The sequence below is a fragment of the Moschus berezovskii genome, chromosome 24 (assembly GCF_049115385.1).
Source record: "Moschus berezovskii isolate FMDL1 chromosome 24, NW_MosBer_1.0, whole genome shotgun sequence".
Taxonomy (NCBI): Eukaryota; Metazoa; Chordata; class Mammalia; order Artiodactyla; family Moschidae; genus Moschus; species Moschus berezovskii.
The window spans coordinates 50,349,521-50,371,404 of NC_142483.1; the positions used below are offsets into that span (position 1 = coordinate 50,349,521).

General features: G+C 43.3%; 1 protein-coding gene and 1 pseudogene across 1 annotated transcript in view; both read right to left on the reverse strand.

Moving 5' to 3' along the window:
* The window catches only part of ITGA9 (integrin subunit alpha 9), a 383,781-nt gene that overhangs the window by 125,618 nt on the left and 236,279 nt on the right, over nt 1-21,884 (reverse strand). Inside the window, exon 18 of the mRNA XM_055414653.2 lies at nt 8,335-8,485. Coding sequence (XP_055270628.2) covers nt 8,335-8,485 — 151 coding nt within the window. The remainder of the gene's footprint in view (nt 1-8,334; nt 8,486-21,884) is intronic.
* Nucleotides 9,184-11,768, reverse strand: LOC129548150 (peptidyl-prolyl cis-trans isomerase G pseudogene; annotated as a pseudogene).

Here is a 21,884-nt window from a genome sequence, read left to right on the forward strand (position 1 = left end):
GTACAGATGCGACTTCTCTGTGGAACCTTCTGTCTGAGAACAGGCCAGGGCACTTCCTCAAACCCAAAGGTACACAAACACAGCAGCATCTAATCTCTTCTGCTCTATCTGGGTTAGAAACTGAATCAGTCTTATCGCCTGACGCCATCTTGAGCGGTCTGCCTTGAATATAAAAAGGGTTGCCTTTTCTCCGGTAAAGGGAGACAGAAGCTGGAAGAATCACTTTACAAGAGAAACAAACTTAGGAGCCCTCTATGCATCTTGCCTTAAAGAATAAGCCCCTAAAAGTTACGGAAGCTGCCCTGCTTTCTCTGCACTCCCAAAATAGTTTAATTCAGAACTCAAAGCACTCACTCATTAGAAAGAGCAAAACTGGGCTTTCCTTCTGGCAACTTCCTACACTGTTATTACATCTCCCATGTAAGACCCTGTCATGGAGGAAATAAAAGGGCAAGGCCCCTTCCCTCCATCACAGTCCCTCCAGACTTATCAATTGAGTTGAGTGACTTAGAACCAACGGGAAACGAGCAGTAACTACACGTCTTACAACAGGAAATGCTCTAAACTGCTCAAAAGTATCACAGGGGAGGGTATGCGTTCTCCCCACTGGATTCATGATCACTGGTCTTCCTCACCTGCCTTCTTCCTCCAGATTATCATATTAAGTGAAGTAAAGACAAATACCCTATGATATCCCTTGTATGTGAAATCCAAAAAAATTATTTGCCAAACAGAAATAGACTCACAGACATAGAAAACAAACTTACGGTTACCAAAGGGGAGAGCGGGGGGAGAAGGGATGAGAAAAATGAAGAGCTTGAGATTAACATATACACACTACTATATATAAAATAAACAATGACAAGGCATAGCACAGGGAACTCTACTCAACACTCTTTACTAACATGTATGGAAAAAGAATCTAAGAAAGAAGAGATATGTATCTATGTATAACTGAATCAAGTTGATGAACATCTAAAAAAAACATGACATTGCAAATTAACTATATACTTCAATTTACAAAAAAAGCAGTAAAGGACTTTACCAGTGGTCCAGGGTTAAGACTGTGTTTCCAATATAAGGGGCATGGGTTTGATCCCTGGTCGGGGAACTAAGATCCCACAGACAACACGACATGTCCAAAATTTTTTTTAATAAAAAGAAGGAAAAAAAAATTCTGTGAACACTAGATTTGAACTGACCGTCTCCAGTTCCCTCCTTCCTCCCAACATACACTCACACTCTAGTCTCTGACTAGCTGATCTGATGCCCAAGGGTGGACATGAAATGTTATCAAGGCTTCGGACAGACTGGGATCTACCAGAATCCAGATCCATGAGCCAAACATGCAGGCGAGACAATGGGACCAGAACATGCGGAAAACAGCTAAGCGGGAGGTCACCACTGGTGGCCTAGAGGCTGGATATGGTCAGCGGACATGTTTTGTTTGGCCCATACAACGTTCAGAGAATATTTTAATTAGCTGCCAAAGCCATGAGATTGCACATAAAAATGTGGATTTCTGGCTTTTGCTGAAAAATAGGAAGTCTGACAAACTGGCGCTCACTCCCACCTGGCAATCAGTGACTGCTGCTGGGTGTGGGCGGCCTTCTGTGGACAAGGCTGGAATCCTCCGTTCTTCACAGGCCCCACTGCTTCCTCCTGTCCCATACTCGGCCTCCTTCACCCATTTACAATACCTGCCTTGCCCCACGCCTGTAGACTGTGAGGTGTGCTCCTTCAGAAACCCAGGGAAGTGCTATGAGGCCAACCTACAACTTCTGGAGGAGGCCTAGAAAGTGAGGTGCTCAGGCCGGAGATGCTGGTGAGCCCTGCTCAGATGGCTTGCACCTTTCAGGCTGCTCCAGCCCACGTACAGCTGCCAGCATCTGCATCTCTGTGCCTGAGGACACTGTTCAGAACCGTGTAGGTTGCTCTGGTCATGCACCTTGTAAGACATTAGTAGTGGGGAATGAACACCCCGAGAAGGCCTAAGCCACTAACTCTTTGGGGAGTGTGGTGTGTGAATTCCCAGCTCTCTCACCCCCTGAGGCTTGTATCTTGTACTTTTCCTGTAGCTGCTTTGAGGGATAAAGCCCTGTCACCTCCTGTGATAGCTGGTGTAAAAGTACTCTCTTCATCAGCTGCCCTCACCTGCCTGTATTACTTCACCTCCTTTCCACTGTTTCCTGCATCTCCCAAATATATGAATAGCCCTCGATTCCTTGTTTCAAGGTCAGCATCTGGGAGACCCAAACCAAGACTCCACTTCATAGAGAAGAGACTGGGTCAGGAGCCTGCCTTTCTCTCTCTCCCCTGACTCCATGGCAAGATGCTGTGACCCCTGAGTACCCAAAAATCAGCTGGGAGCTCTCTCACATCTGCTTGAAGCCTACACTGCCCACGTCCCTATCCGTTTCCACGTATGCATGGCAGTCAATACCATGAAGATGTACTCATGAATCCAGTCCCCTTTTTTCAGTTTCTCTCTCTCACTTATGTGAGGCTTTCATGACAACAGGAGTCCCAACTGACAAGCAACTTCAGCACAAAATAGCATTTCTAAAATGTCCCGAAGTCACCCTGACACTTACTGCTCCTCCGTCCCACATGGGCAGCTTCTTTCCCTCTGGTGAGATTCTTTTTGTTCCCCCTCCTTTGTTCTCCTCTGCCATCTCACCTTTGCTTCAGTCTGGCTCTGGACTTATTTGGGCCTCCCAAATAAATTGGCCCACCCACCCCACTCACCGACCCTAGCTCTGCAATGTTGGCATCGGCTGACATAAACTCTTCAGAAGCCCATCCATCTACCCCCCAGCATTTATCTAGGGATTCTGTCCAACCTGAGACTAGCTGTTACAGTAACAACTTGCTTCATCTTGTCATCTGTGCTTCAAAGCAATTTCTCAGTACCTCTGCAGAGCAGTTGGCATCTTGTACTTTAATTGCTGGCTGACATGCCTTTCTCCCTATTAGGCTGTGTGCTCCCAGGAACAGGGACCAATGCTTATTCTTCCCTGTGTCTCCTAGCAGCTAGTACAGTCCCTGACACTTCGCAGGTACTTAATCACTGCTGTCCAAACAACTCCATTCCTGTTCCACTGATGCAAGAAGGGCTAAGTCCCCATGTGCCAAGTGGCACCAAGGCAAGAAATGACAACTCGACTTTATCTTGACTCTGGTGCCACATGACTATATTACTCCAGAGGGCACTGTTGACATTATATCCTGTGGAACTGTGTTCTGGGGTGTTGCTCACCTACAGCTGAAGGTGAATGTGATCCTAAAGTTGGGTGATGGAGTCGTGTTCCAAACCATCTTTTCTCCATTCTTCCTCATTCTCTCTTTTAGCTTTACACAGGTGAGAGGACAGTTAGCAGATGGTCACCCATGTAACCAGAGAAGGCAATGGCAACCCACTTCAGTACTCTTGCCTGGAAAATCCCATGGATGCAGGAGCCTGGTAGGCTGCAGTCCATGGGGTCGCTAAGAGTCGGACACGACTGAGTGACTTCCCTTTCACTTTTCGCTTTCATGCACTGGAGAAGGAAATGGCAACCCACTCCAGTGTTCTTGCCTGGAGAATCCCAGGGACGGGGGAGCCTGGTGGGCTTCTGTCTATGGGGCTGCACAGAGTCAGACACGACTGAAGCGACTTAGCAGCAGCAGCAGCGCCCATGTACACCCCACACTTTTATAAGCAGTCTCCCCTTAAAGGAAGGAACCCGAACAAATCTAAAAGAAGCCTTGCATGAGAAAGAAAAATCCGTCTCAGGTCATATTTTTGGTTCAGTCTCAGAAACTGAGACATCACTAATTGTGTGCTGACAGAAAAGACTGGAGAACTTGGAGGCAGGGCCTGGGCCCCGAGTTGCTCTGTGACTCTGGAAAAAACAGATAGGTAGCTATCATCCACATATCTATCCACCCACATCACCTGTTCAGGTGAGGGGCCTACACAGGTGACCCTTGAGCTGAGATGTGAGGTTGGGACAGTTCATTAAACAAACTGGGGTTGAGGTATTCCTGGGTAAAGGCAGCTTCAGCAAGACATTATGAGTGGATTCAAGGGTGTATGTGGGGGATGGTGACTATGAGGCTGGGGGGGCGGGGAGGCAGGAAAGACCAGGCTGGGAAGGGCCTCTCATAACAGCTGAGGAGCCTGAGATCCATCCTAAAGAATGTGAAGCAGGAGGAGTAATGAGATTAAATTTCTTCTCAAATTTTTATGGTAAAACTGAAATTATATGCTTATATTAATATTCAAAATTATTATTTACTGAGGCAATAACTAGTGTTTCACATTTGCTTCCTATTTTAAATATTTGTGAAAGTTGCTTTTGTTTACTCTTTTGTTTATTTGGCTTTAATACACTTTTTATTCCACAATACATTATGTATGTAACCGTTTCTCAGGGAGAGTTTCACGGTTATTTAAGCTCTCACGGCGTTTGCTCAGATGCTGCCAGTGCCTTGCTCATGTTCCCCAGAACCATTCCAAGGGCTGGTCACTTGAGGCCAGTCCCCTTCCAGGCTCAAAGCTCCCTCATCTCTCTGCCTGAGTTGCTTCCTGGCCCCAGGAAAGGATATGTGGCCCAGAGCCAGGAAAGGCTGCAAAGGCTGGACAGACAGCTAATGCCTTTGGAGCGATTCTCCATGGATGAGAAACAGGAGTTGGTAGATAAACCCTCCAGCAGCTTCCTTACCCCACACAGCAATGATTCTGTGCTGTGGGGTGTTCTGGAGTCTGTCTCTCAGAGAAGCTGCAGCAGGACAGAGTACGAGCTGCCCACAGTGCAACCTGCCCTTCTGTGCACACTTTCCCGTCTTGTCCCTTTTCATCAAAAGTCATCACTCCTGCACTGTGCCCCACCCCCACCTCATTCTCTAACCACCTGTACCACAGTCATTGTGTCCAGGTCTGCTCTGGGGGGAGTCCAAACTAGAAGAGTTAGCAGACTTCACAAATTCTTATATATCCAAAGCTATCCTTATTTTGCTTTCACCATGGAGGGCAAGTTGGCTGGGTATAGAATTCTCACTTCACTACGGAACACAATCGAATTATTGCTATTAATGTTACAAAAGCTGGAGAAAGAATGAATTTCATTGTTTTCTGTTAGGTACAGGTAGCATCATTTTTACACTGCAAAAACTGAAATGTGATGAAGCTGTATGTAAACATTAAATCATTTTTAACACTTTTTCCTGATGTCTGTAGCACCATTCACAAAAATGGGGATTCTTTTTTGTTGTCTACTCAGGTCTTCTAGTCCAGTGATTCTGGAACCATTTCCATTTGCTGATTCTCCAGCCTTCACCTTCCATATCTAATCTTCACTGCCATCCTTCTCCACTGCTCTGTTCTTTTTCTCTAAATTCTCAGAGATCTCCTCAAATACGCCCTCCATAACAATGAACCAGTTTCCCGTACTGCTAATTCTGCTCCTTTCTGATCGTAACAAATATTTTAATTCTGTCATTGCCCTCCTGGTTTCATTATAATACTTCCTAATCCCACCCACAAACTTTTTTTTTTTTTGCTTCTCTCTCAGCCCTTTCCATTTTCCTCTCAGTCCATTGTTCTACTATCTGATCATTTGCTGGGTTCACTTTTATTTTTTCTTGAATTTTACTAATAAAACAGATGTTCTCTAAAATTTACTTTTGCTTTCTATTAATAGTCTTTAAAAAGATATGCTTTCCCTCTGTTTCTGGAGTTACACTTTTCTTATTTAACATGTTAGGGCCTTTTTGTAGGGCCCATGCTGGTTCTGGTAGGTCTATCAGTGTGGGTGGGCCCCTTCCTGTCTCACTCATTACCCACCTATGTATTGTTAAAAACTTGCTCTGGGCTGAATGATGCCACTTATATTTCCCAATTGATTAACTTTGCAGTTGTGGTTATAGTCACAGGAGGGGATTTTTTTTCTCTATTACTCCTTCCCCTACTGCACTGAAGGGCGTCTCACCCATATGCTTTTCTCGCTGCCCCTGCCTCTGCAGCTGCTACATGATATGATGTCTCTGTGCCTTGCCACCTTTCTTGGACTAATGCCCGCCAGAGCCCAAAGAGCCCGATACCTTGCCAACTTTCTGCCAAATAGAAACCTAATGTCCCCTGTGCCAAAGGTTTTAAAGGTCACTGGGACTCAATGGTAAAGAGATAAAAATGTGCTCTCATTGGCCCCATGATCAGCTACAGTAGCCGATGACACACCTGTGTCCTTCTCAGGTGCCTCATCCTTGACTGACCAAGTCCCCTTATCCAGGATGTCTCCCCAGTGGTTAATAATGATGATGGGGTGGAAATGGTGCTACCCTTCCACTTCAAGGGGGACAATTCTGCTGATTAATTTATGCTCTAGGGCACCCTCCATCTCTTTTTACCGCAAAGACAGACCAGGGCTGGTTTGGGATTTTGTATCCTTCCTCAGACCTTTCTGCACCATTCCACTTTCCTCACTTCTTTTCTCCTGAGAACATCCCTCCAATAAATCAGGTGTGCCCAGATTACATGCAGTTAGGAGGGAATGGAGATATGTATGAAAAACCCATGCTGTATATTAGGTAATCAATAAATGCGACTTCCCATTCCCCAAATAATTATAGGATTAAGGATACAATCATTTGCTCATACTAATTGCTCTAAAAGATAGTTATCACAATATTATTCAAAAGATAATAAAACTGGAACTAATCTAGATATCTAATAGCATACCATATCCTATGATAGAATATTATACAGTCTCCAAGCAAAAAGAAAAACATGGTGAAGGGAAGTAAAGTAAGAAGCAGGAGGCTACTTTGTCTACAAAATAATACCACGAAGTCCTTATACTAACAGTGAGCCCAGCTCTGAATTTTCTAGAACAGAGATAATGAAGTTTAGTTGGTTATAAGGATGCCTCTGTCCACAAATACAAACAAGCTAAAATGCTCTGGAAAAGCACAGCTATTCCTAATTCTGAGGCAGAGAGAAAGTTCTTCCATGGGCTTGAGTGTGGGACAGTGACGACCCAGCCACCAGTTGTCATAAAGATGGGTTCCACAGGTCTGGTCCCTGAGTGAACCCCTCTCCCCCTACCCATCCTCCTATCCCCCACAGGAAGATGGCATCATGGCACATGACATTCTGTAAGAGATTCTGTCCATAGCCAAGTAACAGAACTCTATGGATGCTTGGTTCTCTCTGGACTGAGATTAAATCAGGGACAATTTTGGAGGTTTAGAGGAGCTGGAAAGTATGCTCTTCTTGCATTCAGAGAGTCTGAGATGATCTCTTGGGAAGTTCTTGGAATGCCATTCTAGATGTCTATATGCTTCAGCTGCCCTGTAAGTTGGGCAGGGTTGGCACATCCTGGTCAAACTATTGAGCCTGATAGGATCTGTGCCTGGACAAAGGCTGCCCACAGCCCGAAGGTTGGTCTAGCGCTCACCTGTGGGCAGGTCCAAGGTTTACCTCATTAAGTGATTTTGGCTCCATTTCTACACAAACATCAAGGCGCTGCAGTTCACTGCTGTGAACATTTTGAAAAGTTGCAGAAGTTCCCATCAGAAGAGCTGCCCACAGGTAGATAACCTGTCTAACCACAGGTTGACAACCTGTCTAACCACAGGTAGACAACTTCCATGGAAGGATGTATGAGTCCAATCATTCCCCCTGCTTGCCTGTGGATGAGGTCTGTTACTCTTTCTTCCCCAAAGTGGTTCACTGAGGCGGATTATGGAACACGAGAGAAAACCAGGTCCTTTTTCCTTTCTGAGTCACGCTATTTAAACATCATTCAAATAAATTAAATTGCTCTTAAAAACTCACTCAATTCATGGAAATAATTTAATTTCCTCAATTCACTAAAATATTTCAGGAATAAGTCAATATGCCAAAGCAGAGGCCGATGTTCATGACCCTGGAATGGAAAACATCAAAGGCATCATTGGTGATAACGCACATGATAAGCAGTGATTTGCTTTCATTTCTTATCTGGTCTTTCACAACTGCTGCTGACCTAAAGCATGAATTCTGTAGAACATGTGTGTGCCAGAGATGATGACTGTATGAACTCAGAGAAGGGGCCAGAATACAACTGTATGGAGAGGATTTCACAAGATAGAAGGGATGGGAGGTGCTGTCAAATACAGATACAGCTCCAATGCAAAGTGGGTATTCAGTTTCTTCTTTGGCTTTACCAACAATGCTTTCTAAGTCCAGGAGGAAATCATTCTAATAATTCCAAATGAGCCTCCACACAAAGGAACAGTATTTGCAAGATCACTGCCTATTCCAGGCTATGATGAAAGTCAGCAAATGCACTAGACACAGGGCCTTCTTACCTTCTGCCACATGTTGATGAAGAAGAGCTCCCGAGAAACGTTGAATGACACGTTGGCATCATAGGCATCATCCCCGAGGTTGGAGATGGAGATATTTAGGGAGATATTCTTCACAGCCCCCAGAGCTAGATAAGGGGTTTTCTCATCAACACTAAAAGGAAAAATGAACAGCAATGAGTGCGCTAAAACTTTCACTAATATATTAGTAACATGGAATGTAGCGGGCAGCTGAGAGCAGGGGAGGCAGGTGGGAGAAACTCCTCTGGATCAGGACTACAAGTCCCAGGAACCCACTAATTAGCTGTGTGTTCTGGGACACACAGTCAGCCCCCATGGGCCTCAGCTTCCACATCTAAACACAGGGGGTTCTGTGGTGCGTAGCCTAACTCACTCACTAGGCCGTCCTATGGCTCATGTGAAATCTAGTGTATCCAACTTGGAAAATTATAACACATTTAATAACCTAATCGAATTCCCTGGTGGCTCAGACAGTAAAGTATCTGCCTACAATGTGGGAAACCCGGGTTCAATCCCTGGGTCACGAAGATCTCCTGGAGAAGGAAATGGCAACCCACTCCAGTATTCTTGCCTGGAAAATCCCATGGACAGAGGAACCTGGTAGGCCACAGTCCATGGGGTCGCAAAGAGTAGGACAGGACTGAGCAACTTCACTTTCACTTTCTTTCAATAACCTAATCATGGGTTTTGGTTATAGGATAATTCACTCAAATATTTCTGAGCACCTAAGACATGCCAATCACTACTTTATGTGCAGAGAAAGCAGTGGACAAAAGAGAGTTCTTGCCTTCCTGTAGCTTTAAAGTACAAAGAATCAAATATACAGGTCAGATTGTGGTACGAGCAATAGAGAAAACTTACAAAGGGTAAAAAGGATAGAAGACACCATAGTTGGAGGGAGAGTAGGGAGCAGTTTTTTGTTTTCTCATTTCAAGTTTATTAAAACTTTAGCAGTACAAATTATCCAGGCTGCAGATTATCAAAAGATCAACTCAATAAAGTTCACATTGGAAAAAAAAAAAAAAGACAAACAATCCCAAAACAATGAAAAGAAAAAAACAACATAAAGAAGATCATCAGCAAGTCTCTAAAACTTAAAATCTGAGACAGAATGGAAATAAGTTTATATAACTCACTCATCCACTTTTGTCTTCATCTGTTCCAGGGCTTGATTCATGATCAAATTTTTTATTTTTTATCATGTGCGTGGTCATTTTCTTGACCCTTTGATTTTTGGTTTTCTTTTTCCACTGAGGATCTGGTCTTCTCATCCTCCTTATTTTTCAAAGTGGAGAACTTGAACTCATTGTCCTGACTACTTTGTTTCACTTTTGAGAATGGACTTTGATCTCTATCTGCCTTTTTTTCCCACTACTATCTGAACTACTATGATCACGATTTTTAGAGTACATTCTCTTCTCACCCTCAGAATTCTGTTTTCTGTGTGAACTTCTACTTTCTTGGTTTCTGTACTTTTCCCTGTTTCTGCTCTGACTTTCTTCTGTCTCTGAGCTCCGTGAATCGCTCCTCCTCCTCCTGCGATCTTTGCTTCGTGACCTTCCCGGGGCTGCTCTCCGCTCTCGGCTCCGTGACCTTCCCCTTCTCCTGTACTCTTGCTCTCTCTGTGACACTCCCTGCTTCTGCTGCGCTCCCGGTCGTGGCTTCTGGAGCACATTCTTCTGCTGCGTTCCTTTGTTCTGCTGTGTAACTGTGTTTGCTTTTAGTGACACCACGTTCTCTATTCCTGGACTGCGCGCCTGTCTCTGTCCTTACTTTTATTATGCTCATGCTCACTGCTTTTGGAGTCTGTTTAGACTACTCTTTGCTTCTACTCCTTTCCTGATCTTTTCCTTCAGCCTCAGGTTTTTCTCTTTCTTTACCGTTCTCATGGTCCCTTTCTTTGCTGCCTGGCTTCACCCTCTTTTCCTCATGTCTATTGTGCTTTGTGTCTCTTTCCTTGCTCTTGGATTTCTCTTTGCTCTGACTCCTACTTTTTGATTTGGCCCTTTTGTTTACCTTGTTGTTATATTTATCATCTTTTTCTGAATTTCTTCTGATTTCTCTTTTTTTGCTGTTAGATTTACGGTCTTTAACTTTCTTTTCCTTTTCACTTTTCCTGTTTGGACTCTCAGACACATGCCTATGATCAGTTATTTTTTTCTCTTTTACTCTAACTGTGTTTCTTTGATTTTCTTTTATTTCATTTAACTCACTCTCATCCCCTTTAATCCATCTTTCACCACTTGATACTCTCATTCTTTGAGCTCTCTGCATCTCCTGCCTCCAATGTGGAGGAGTCTTACTACGTCTGAAACGATCCCTTGATCTGGATCTAGAAGGAGTTCGATAACGCTTGGTCCTCTTCCTTTAATTTTCCTGCCAGACCTAGTAACTAAAAGTCATCTCTGGTATGAAGGAAGCTGGGAGTTTAGGTAGATTACATTCTCTCTCTCTCTCTCTCCCTGTTCTTCCTTTCCTTTTCATCAGCTTTAGGAGGACTTTTTCTCATTAGGAATCTGTTTTCAGATATTGGAGGGATTTCTTCTGGACAGACAGTAGACTGGGGCTGTGCTTCAAGATTTTCAGCCTCACTTTCACTAGATGCGCTTTTCTTGCTTTTCTTTTGCTTCTTCTTCTCTTTCTTGTGTTTATGAGAATTTTTCCTGTTTCTTCTTTCTTTTTTTTGATTTCTCTTCAGAAGCACTTTCAGAATCAGAAGAGGACTGAGAATCGTTTGAGCTATCTGAGTCACTGGATGATGATGAGGAGGAAGATGATTTATGCCTTATCTCTTCTTCTTTCTTAGCTTTAGATTTTGGAACTAGCTCTCCACAGCTGAGTATCCGCACCTCAGCAAATGGTTTGCTAGCTGTATCTGTTTTCTGGTTTTCTATTTCTCTCACAATTTCTTGACCATAAATTACTTGTTCAAAAACCACATGATGCCCATCTAAATGAGGAGTTGGTTTTGTTGTTATGAAGAATTGTGAGCCATTTGTATCCTTCCCTCTGTTGGCCATTGACAAGAAAAATTCTTTATTGTGTTTAACAGCAAAACTCTCATCTTCAAAAAATCCTCCATAAATGGATTCACCTCCATTTCCTTCACTGAAGTCACCACCTTGAACCATAAAATCTTTGACAACTCGATGAAAGAGACAACTTTTATAATGTAATGGCTTCTGAGTTGATTTCCCTGTCCCCTTTTCGCCTGTACAAAGACATCAAAAGTTCTCGCATGTTTTGGGACACACATCAGAAAACAATTCAAAGACAACTCTTCCAGCAGGTTGATTATTAATTGCGATGTCATAAAAACACCTAGGTCGCTGAACCTTTATTCCCATGGCGTCAATACTTCAATCTGAGTAAAACAGTTTCAGGCAAACACATTAAAACAGCAAAGATTTTTCATAAATTTCCCGCATTTGTGCTCAGTCTTATGATTTTGAAGCATCCAAATCACCTCGGCTCCCTAGAGTTCAGGCCACTGTCGCTGCCGCCATATTACAGCTTGTGCCGGGAGCAGTTTTAAATAAGCTGGTCAGGGAAGCTTCACTGATGAGATGACCTCTCAGTAGAAACCGGAAGGAAGAAAGATGGGAACTAGCAAAGGAGAAGTCATGCCTGGTGTGTTCAAGGATGGCAAGGAGACTAGTGTGGCTGGAGAGGAATGAGTGAGGGGCAGTGGGGAGGGGAATGGGCTTAGTGGTGAAGGGATGGAGTCACCACAAGGACCTGAGTTTGCCTCTGAGACAGGAGATCCTGCAGGGCTCTGAACAGGGGATGATACGGTCTGACTTCCATATTTAAAGGCTCACACTGGCTGTGATGTGCATGGTGAGTATATTCAGTCAGAGGGAAAGAGAGAGCCTGGTGAGAAGGTTCTTCTAATAATTCAGGTGTAAGAAAATGGCAGCTCATTCCATGGGGGTAGAAGCTGAGGTTATATTCTAGATGTTTCAAAAGTTGTGCCAATATATTTTGCCCATGGATTGGAAGAAGGGAGTTCAGGAAAGAGAAGAGTCAAGGATGGCTACAAGAATTTTAGATTCAACAACTGGAATGAAAGAGGTGTCACTTATCAAGATGCGAAAGACCAAAGGTATAGAAGGTCAGCAGAGAACATTCAAACGCCTACTGGATTTTTAAGAAGAGATGCTGAAAGAGTTGGATGCAACAGTCTGGAGTGGAAGCAGGGGGTCAGGGCTGGAGATACGCATTTGGGGTGGATTAGAAGTGACCACTAGGGAATGCATGTAAATAGAGAAGGGGGGCTCACACTTAGGAATTAAAGATGATGATAAGCCAGCAAAGGAGACAGAAAAAGAGTGAATAAGGAGATAGGATAAAACCCAAGACAGACAGTCTCCAAGTAGCCACATGCTTCAAGAAAGGAGTAATCAGTTTCGTCAAATGTGGCAAACTAACATGAAAAATTAGAACTGGCCACTGAAATTAGCCATCTGGAGGTCATTGGTGATCTTGACAAGAACTTCTGAAGTGCAGTGTCAGGGATAAAGCTTGAATGGTGTTGGTCTAAGAGAGGTAGGGGTAGAAGAAATGAAAACAGTGGGCATAGCCAATTCTTTGGAGGAGTTTTTCAGTAAAGGAAAGCAGAGAAATAGGATGACAGCTGGTGGGGGAAACGGGCTCAAAGAAATTGCTTTTTTATTTTCAGAAAGGAATTAACATGGCATATTTACATGATACTGGGAAGGATCTAATAGACAGAGGGCAAGTAAAGAAGATATGACAAGGCACAGTTGCTGGGTGGCCTGGTGAACAGAGGGGCTGGCCTCAGCTGGTATGAAGTGAGAAAATGGGGCACGTGGCCCAGATGCATCAGCAGAAGTACGATAGGAAAAAATGAAAGTTCTCCTGGGAATGCCTCTACTTTGCAGTGAAATAAAAGCAGAGTCCAAGACCGGGAAGGGAGAGGAGGAAGGAGGAATGTTTGAAGAGTGAGGAGATGGAGGGAAATGGCAGCCCAGGAGAGTTGTGGGGTAAACAGACCATCAACGAGATGAGGATGATGGTGGTGACAAGGATGCAGACGCACATGAGACCGACAATTATTAGGTGATGTGAGCTTCAGACAAAAATCACACTGGAGAACAGTCTTTGATTGGCCAACCAGTTAGTAGCAGATGTGATCAAGCCTACGAGAGTTTGAGTGATGGATGTCCGTGTGTGCATGCTAAGTTGCTTCAGTCGTGTCTGAGTTTTTGTGACCTTATGGATGTAGCCCGCCAGGCTCTTCTGTCCATGGGATTTTCCAGACAAGAATATTGGAGTGGGTAGCCATTCCCTTCTCCAAGAGATCTTCCAGAGCCCAGGAAATTAAACCTGCGTCTCCTGCATTGGCAGGGGGGTTCTTTACCACCAGCGCCACCTGAGAAACCCTGAATAATGGATAGTTGCTATTTTTGGCCACTCAGGATCCTGAAACCTTCCTGTTTGGAGGGAATCTCAAGATAGGTAGGAGAGGAAGATAAGCAGTAGAGAGGGCAGACCCTGCCTTTGTTCGCCTTTTGGTCATTCATGTGTGGGCACTTAACTAAGTGCAGTCATGTAATCTAAGGGTAGTCAAGTGGCCTCAGTATGGGTGGTGGATGCTGCCAATTGGGGCCATGAATTCTGAGGGCTTCCCGGAGACACTAGGGCTCTCTAAGATCATCTAAGGCAGTTGCAGAGGAGTTGAGAGCCTACAGTTGGCATTTTGGTCTAAGCCTCTTCCTCCCCTTCCTGCCTAGGCTCTTCCAACAAATTCCTTTTCTACTTAAATTAACGTGTTCATTGCTGTTTGCAACCATTAATACAGCATGAAAGAGAAGAGAACTCTCCAAAATCTCAGTAGGCTGTAATACTTTGAAATATGGATTTTTGCAGGGGAGGAATCATCATTACCCATCTACGAAGAGAGGACCTCACTTTTCTGCATGCCTGGCATGTCAACAAGAATAACATGTGTAACGAGAGATCTAATGGCCTTGCTTTTGGAAGCAACAGCTCTGAGGGAACAAACAAGATGTGAAAAATTAACTTGGAGAAAAGCTTCAAATTCTTGAATGGCCTCCAACAAATGAAGACCTTAACCTCAAGTTATTGTGGCAATTATTTATTATTGTTGGCCATTTTCATTTGAAACAATTGATGGGTTATTTCTGTCCTCCTGTTTGCTTTTGTAAGATTAAAGGAGTAATCCTCAGGCCTTGAAGAGTTATGAGAGTGTTAGCCTCACTTTATCTCAAGAAGGAACTGCATAAGCACCCACAAGTAGCTGCAGAAAGTGTCCACTGTTTCCAAATGGAATATTAAGCATACTGACAAGAGAGAAAAGCTGAGGAAAATGGGGCAGGGGCTGCCTCCTCACACCAGTGTTATTGTTCATGTGATCAGCCTCCTACCCTCGTGTATAAATGGCAAGGGATATCTAACCTTTTTGCCAGCCCCTAAAGCTCAGGCCTCTGTCACTGAATCATGCAGCAAGGTCATTCCCAGGATTTCAAAATCAAGTGATGCAAACATGGCTCTATGATTAAGGAAAGCCAGGGACCTTCCAGGGCCGAAAGTGAACTCAGGAGTTTTAACAAAAGAATCCTCAAAGCTGTTTTCACTCTTGCCCCACATCTAAAAATCCATGTACAAAACAGTACATCTCTGCTTCCAAAGCTATTCTTAGAAATGCAATGCAGTGTAATTTGCCTGGTGCTGGGTATTTTCAAACAAGTTGTCCTGAAACCTACAACAGCATGAAAAGCTCCTGATGTCAGTTCCATTTTTAGAGATGAGGAAATCGAGATGCCGTGAGATAAGGTGGCCAAGTTGCCGGGCTTAGAATTCAGTGCCTCCCGCCCCTCTCCACCACAGCCCCCATCCTCCAGCCCCTCTGACTACCCCAGGAGGTCCTTTTTGGTCTCCCTTCTGAGTGAAATAAATCTCCTGATTAGGAGCTTCTTCAGTCCCAGGATTCCACCAGCTCTTCGTGGCATTTCCCAAGGCTGGGTTGACATATTTATTTGTGGGCTATTTGATTAAGGATGATCTCTTCCCCCTACTAGGATCTAGGCACCAGCAGGCAGGAACCTATTTCTGGTTTTGCTTGTCATTGAACCCTCAGGGATAAAATGGTGCCTGACTTAGTAGGTGTTCACCAAACTCTTGTTGAATGAATGAATGAATGGCATGGATAACATCCCATAACAGACTGTCGGTTCAACCTTCACAGTTATAGGTGAAGATGCTGATAACCCCACAGGGGAGCCCACTTTGATCAAGGTCACCTGGGCACAAAGGTACTGAGCTGGAACTAGTGCCAAACTGCCATCGTCACAAAGGCTGTCTGAGCTATAGCTCTTATATAAACTCCACCTCAGTCAGAAAGGACTTTGGCAAGAAATGTCTTTTAATGACATCTGAAAAAAACAGGATTCCACAAAGACCGACCCCTCAGACAGGACTGCTGAAAAAATAAGATGATGAGGCACAGTGTTTTTGTGCCAAACATTCCACAGGTGCTTTCTGATTTGTTGAAGAACAATCTTTCTAATTTTCAAGGTATTTTAGTCCCTGAGAAAATTTCCCATTAATTGTAATTTGCTTGCACAGTCTTTTAAGTGGGTCAGATTTCCATGTACACCAATGACTCATGTAGTTTTATATGAAAATCATGATTAGTCATTAACAATTACGTGTACAATAACATGTACAAACTGTGCAGTTTCTATAAAGCTTATCTTACAGCATATATCTGAGCTATCTAAACGGCGTACACAAGGCTGTATATTGTCACCCTGCTTATTTAACATATGCAGAGTACATCATGTGAAATGCGAGGCTGGATGAAGCACAAGCTGGAATCAAGACTGCTGAAAGAAGTATCAATATCAGATATGCAGATGACACCAACCTTAGGGAAGAAAGCGAAGAGGAACTGAAGAGCCTCTTGATGAAAGTGAAAGAGAAGAGTTAAAAACTGGCTTAAAACTCAACATTCATAAAACTAAGATCATGGCAGCCAGTTCCATAGCTTCATGGCAAATAGATGGGGAAACAATGGAAAACAGTGAGAGACTTAATTTTGGGGGGGCTCCAAAATCACTGCAGATGGTGACTGCAGCCATGAAATTAAAAGACACTTGCTCCTTGGAAGAAAAGCTATGATCAACCTAGACAGATATTGAAAAGCAGAGACATTACTTTGCCAACAACGGTCTGTCTAGTTAAAGCTGTGGTTTTTCCAGTTCAGTTCAGTTCAGTTCAGTCGCTCAGTCATGTCCAACTCTCCACGACCGCATGAATCACAGCACGCCAAGCCTCCCTGTCTATCACCAACTCCCAGAGTTCACTCAAACTCATGTCCACAGAGTCGGTGATGCCATCCAGCCATCTCATTCTCTGTCGTCCCCTTCTCCTCCCGCCCCCAACCTTTCCCAGCATCAGAGTCTTTTCCAGTGAGTCAACTCGTCCAGTAAGTCATGAATAAATGTGAGAGTTAGACCATAAAGAAAGTAAAGCGCTGAAGAATTAATGCTTTTGAACTGTGGTGTTCGAGAAGAGTCTTGAGAGTCCCTTGGACAGCAAGGAGATCAAACCAGTCATCCTAAAGGAAATCAGTCCTGAATATTCATTGGAAGGACTGATGCTAAAGTTAAGCTCCAATACTTTGGCCACCTGATGGGAAGAACTGATTCATTGGAAAAGACCCTGATGTTGGGAAAGATTGAAGGCAGGAGGAGAAGGGGCTGACAGAGGATGAGATGGCTGGATGGCATCACCAACTCGATGGACATGAGTTTGGGCAAGCTCCAGGAGTTGGTGATGGACAGGGAAGCCTCGCATGCTGCAGTCCATGGGGTCGCAAAGAGTCAAACACAACTGAGTGACTGAACCGAACTAAACAGCCTACATACAGCCTGCTGGAAGAATAACTGTCCTGATACATCTTACAGTAGCTTTTTGTGAACATCCTAGGTTTACACTGAAGCTGAGCATTAATTCATATAATACTTCAAATGTCAGATGCTGCTACTGGCATCTTGGTGACTATGTGTGGTACCTCAGGATCACTGTAGAATCTGTACTCTGAGCTTACTCATTACCATACATGAAAAGCACATACCATTCAAAATTCCCTACTGCGTAAATGCAATACATTGCCACAGCAAATCATTATATGCTGAACCACTAAAGGCCACTAAAACAAATTCTTCCTTTTCTACCATCACAGAAACAGTTTTTTGCAGACAATTTTCTGGTGAAGATTCTGAGGAAAGAAATAAAGCAGCTGAATGCTATTTGATAATTTTCTATTAGATCATTTTAGACTTTCCTTAAGTCTTAAACATATAAACCATGATCTTATTTAAATAACTGTGCTTAAAATCTATCTTCCATAAAATATAATACTTATATTGTTTTTCGAAGCTAGTTTAAAAGAAGCTTGTTCAGTTCAGTTCAGTCGCTCAGTCGTGTCCGACTCTTTGCGACCCCATGGACTGCAGCATGCGAGGCCCCTCTGTCCATCACCAACTCCCGGAGTCTACTCAAACTCATCTCCATTGAGTTGGTGATGCCATCAAACCATCTCATCCACTGTCGTCCCCTTTTCCTCCTGCCTTCAATCTTTCCCAGCACCAGGGTCTTTTCAAATGAGTCAGTTCTTCATATCAGGTGACCAAAGTATTGGCGTTTCAGCTTCAGCATCAGTCCTTCCAATGAACACTCAGGACTGATCTCCTTTAGGATGGACTGGTTGGATCTCCATGCAGTCCAAGGAACTCTCAAGAGTCTTCTCCAGCACCACAGTTCAAAAGCATCAATTCTTTGGCACTCAGCTTTCTTTATAGTCCAACTCTCACATCCATACATGACTACTGGAAAAACCAAAGCTTTGACTAGACGGACCTTTGTTGGCAAAGTAATGTCTCTGCTTTTTAATATGCTGTCTAGCTTGGTCATAACTTTCCTTCCAAGGAGTAAGCATATTTTAATTTCATGGCTGCAATCACCACCTGCAGTGATTTTGGATCCCCCAAAATAAAGTCTCTCACTGTTTCCACTGTTCCCCCATCTATTTGCCATGAAATGATGGGACCAGATGCCATGACCTTAGTTTTCCAAATGTTGAGTTTTAAGCCAACTTTTTCACTCTTCTCTTTCACTTTCATCAAGAGGCTCTTTAGTTCTTCTACACTTTCTGCCATAGGGGTGGTGTCATCTGTATATCTGAGGTTATTGATATTTCTTCCGGCAATCTCGATTCCAGCTTGTGCTTCAACCAGCCTAGCATTTCTCATGATATACTCTATATATATAAAGTTAAATAAGCAGGGTGACAATATGCAGCCTTGACTACTCCTTTTCCTATTTGGAACCAGTCTGTTGTTCCATGTCTAGTTCCAACTGTTGCTTCCTGACCTGCATACAGATTTCTCAAGAGGCAGGTCAGGCGGCCTGGTATTCCCATCTTTTGAAGAATTTTCCAGTTTATTGTGATCCACATAGTCAAAGGCTTTGGTGTAGTCAATAAAGCAGAAATAGATGTTTTTCTGGAACTCACTTGCTTTTTTGATGATCTTGCAGATGTTGGCAACTTGATCTCTGGTTCCTCTGCCTTTTCTAAAACCAGCTTGAATATCTGGAAGTTCACGGTTCATGTATTGCTGTAGCCTGGCTTGGAGAATTATTACTTTACTAGTGCGTGAGATGAGTGTAATTGTGCAGTAGTTTGAGCATTCTTCGTCATTGCCTTTCTTTGGGAAAAGGAGCCTGAGTAAAGTATACTAAGACGTTCTAATCCAATTGAGTGTATTCCAATCAACTGTGTTTGAGTTTGCAAAACTTCTTATTATACTGTTATTAGGACTGACGTTGTATCTGTGACCCACAGCTATATTTCATAATGACAACTATAATAACAGTGTGCTCAGTGTGCTACTAAATTGTGCCTAACTCTTTGTGACCCCATGGGCTGTAGCCCTCCAGGCTCCTCTGTCCATGGGATTTTTCAGACACAAATATTGAAGTGTGTTGCCATTTCTTTCACAAGGGTATCTTCCTGACCCAGGATAGAACCCCAGTCTCCTGCATTGATGGGCAGATTCCTTACCACTGATTCATCTGGAAACCCCTTCACAGATAACTGCCTTGTTGTGGTGAAGAGGCTTGTGTAACTCAAAGAAGCTATGAGCCATGCCACATAGGGCCACCCAAGATGGATGGGTCATAGCGGAGAGTTCTGACAAAACAAGATCCACTGTAGGAGGGATAGAAACCACCCCCAGTATACTTGCCATGAGAACTTCATCAACTGTTTAAAAAGACAAAAGATCTGACCCAGGTCAGAAGGTTTCCAATATGCTACTGGGGAAGAGTGGAGGAAAACTACTAATAGCCCCCAAAAGAATGAAGCTGCTGGGCCAAAGCAGAATCAACGCTCAGCTGTGGATGTGTCTGGTGATGGAAATAAAATCTGATGCTGCAAAGTACTGCATAGGAATCTGGAATGTTAGGTCCATGAATCAAGATAAATTGAACATGGTCAAGCAGGAGATGGTAAGAATAAACATTGACATCTTAGGAATTTGTGAACTAAAATGGACAGGAATGTGCAAATTTAATTCATATGACCATTATATCTACTACTGTGGGCAAGAATCCCATAGAAGAAATGGAGTAGCCCTCATAGTCAACAAAACAGTCCAAAATGCTATACTTGGGTACAACCTCAAAAATGACAGAATGATCTTGGTTCATTTCCAAGGCAAGTCATTCAACATCACAGTAATCCAAGTCTATGGCCCTACCACCAATGCTGAAGAAGTTGAAGTTGATCACTTCTATGAAGACCTAGAAGACCTCCTAGAACTAACACATTGGGGGTTAGAATGCAAAAGCAGGAAGTCAAGAGATACCTGGAGTAACAGATAAGTTTGGCCTTGGAGTAAAAAATGAAACAGAGCAAAGGCTACCTGAATTCTGCCAAGAGAATGCACTGATCATAGCAAGCTCCCTTTTTCAACACAAAAGACTACTTTACACATGGCCATCACCAAGTGGTCAATATCTAGCAAAGGCACCTGAATTCTGCCAAAAGAATGCACCAGTCATAGCAAGCTCCCCTTTTCAACAACACAAAAGACTACTTTACATATGGCCATCACCAAATAGTGAATACCCAACTCAAACTGATTACATTCTTTGTAGCCAAAGATGGAGAAGCTGTATACAGTCATCAAAAACAAGACCTGGAGCTGACTGTGGCTCAATCAGTTTCTCATAGCAAAATTTGGGCTTAAAATAAAGAAAATGGGGAAAACCACTAGGCCATCTAGGTAGGACTTAAATCAAATCCCCTATGAATATGCAGTAGAGGTGATGAATAGATTCAAGGCATTAGATCTAGATAACAGTGTGCCTGAAGAACTATGGACAGAGTTCCGTAATATTGTACAAAAGGCATTGAACAAAACCATCCCAAAGAAAAAGAAAAGCAAGAAGGCAAACGGGTTATCTAAGGAGGCTTTACAAATAGCTGAAGAAAGAAGAGAAGCAAAGAGCAAGGAAGAAAGGGAAAGGTACACCCAAATAAATGTGGAGTTCCAAAGAATAGCAACGAGAGACAAGAAGTCCTTCTTCAATGAATAATGCTTAAAAATAGAGGAAAACAACAGAAGTGTAAAGACTAGAGATCTCTTCAGGAAAACTGGAACTATCAAGGGAATATTCTGCCCAAAGATGGGCACAATAAAGGACAGAAATGGTAGAGACCTAGTAGAAGCTGAATCAATCGAGATGGGAAGAATACATGGAAGAACGGTACATAAAAGATCTTAATAAACCTGATAACCACGATGTTGTGGTCAGTCACCAAGAGCCAGACATTCTGGAGTGTGAAGTCAGGTGGGCCTTAGGAAGTACTGCTGTCAATAAAGCTAGTGGATGTGATGGAATTCCAGTAGAGCTATTCAAAACTCTAAAAGATGATGCTATCAAAGTGTTGCACTCAATATATCAGCAAATCTGGAGGACACAGCAGTGGCCACAGGACTGGAAAATGTCAATCCTCATCCCAATTCCCAAGAAGAGAGTACTAAAAAGTGTTTAAACCATCAGACAATTGTACTCACCTCCCATGCTAATAAGGTCATGCTTAAAATCTTGCATACTAGGCTTCAGTATTATGTGAACCAAGAACTTCCAAATATCCAAGCTGGGTTTTAGAAAAGGCAGAGGAACCAGAAATCAAATTGCCAACATTTGCAGGATCACAGAGAAAGCAAGGGAATTCCAGAAAAACATATACCTCTGATTTGTCAACTACACTAAAGCCTTCGACTGTGTAGATCATAACAAACTGTGGAAAGCTCTTAAAGACATGGGAATACCAGACCATCTTATCTGTCTCCTGAGAAACCTGTATATGGGTCAAGAAGCAACAGTTAGGACCCAATTGGAACAACTGATTGGTTCAAGATTGAGAAAGGAATACAACAGGCTGTCTGCTGTCACCCTGTTTGTTTAACTTA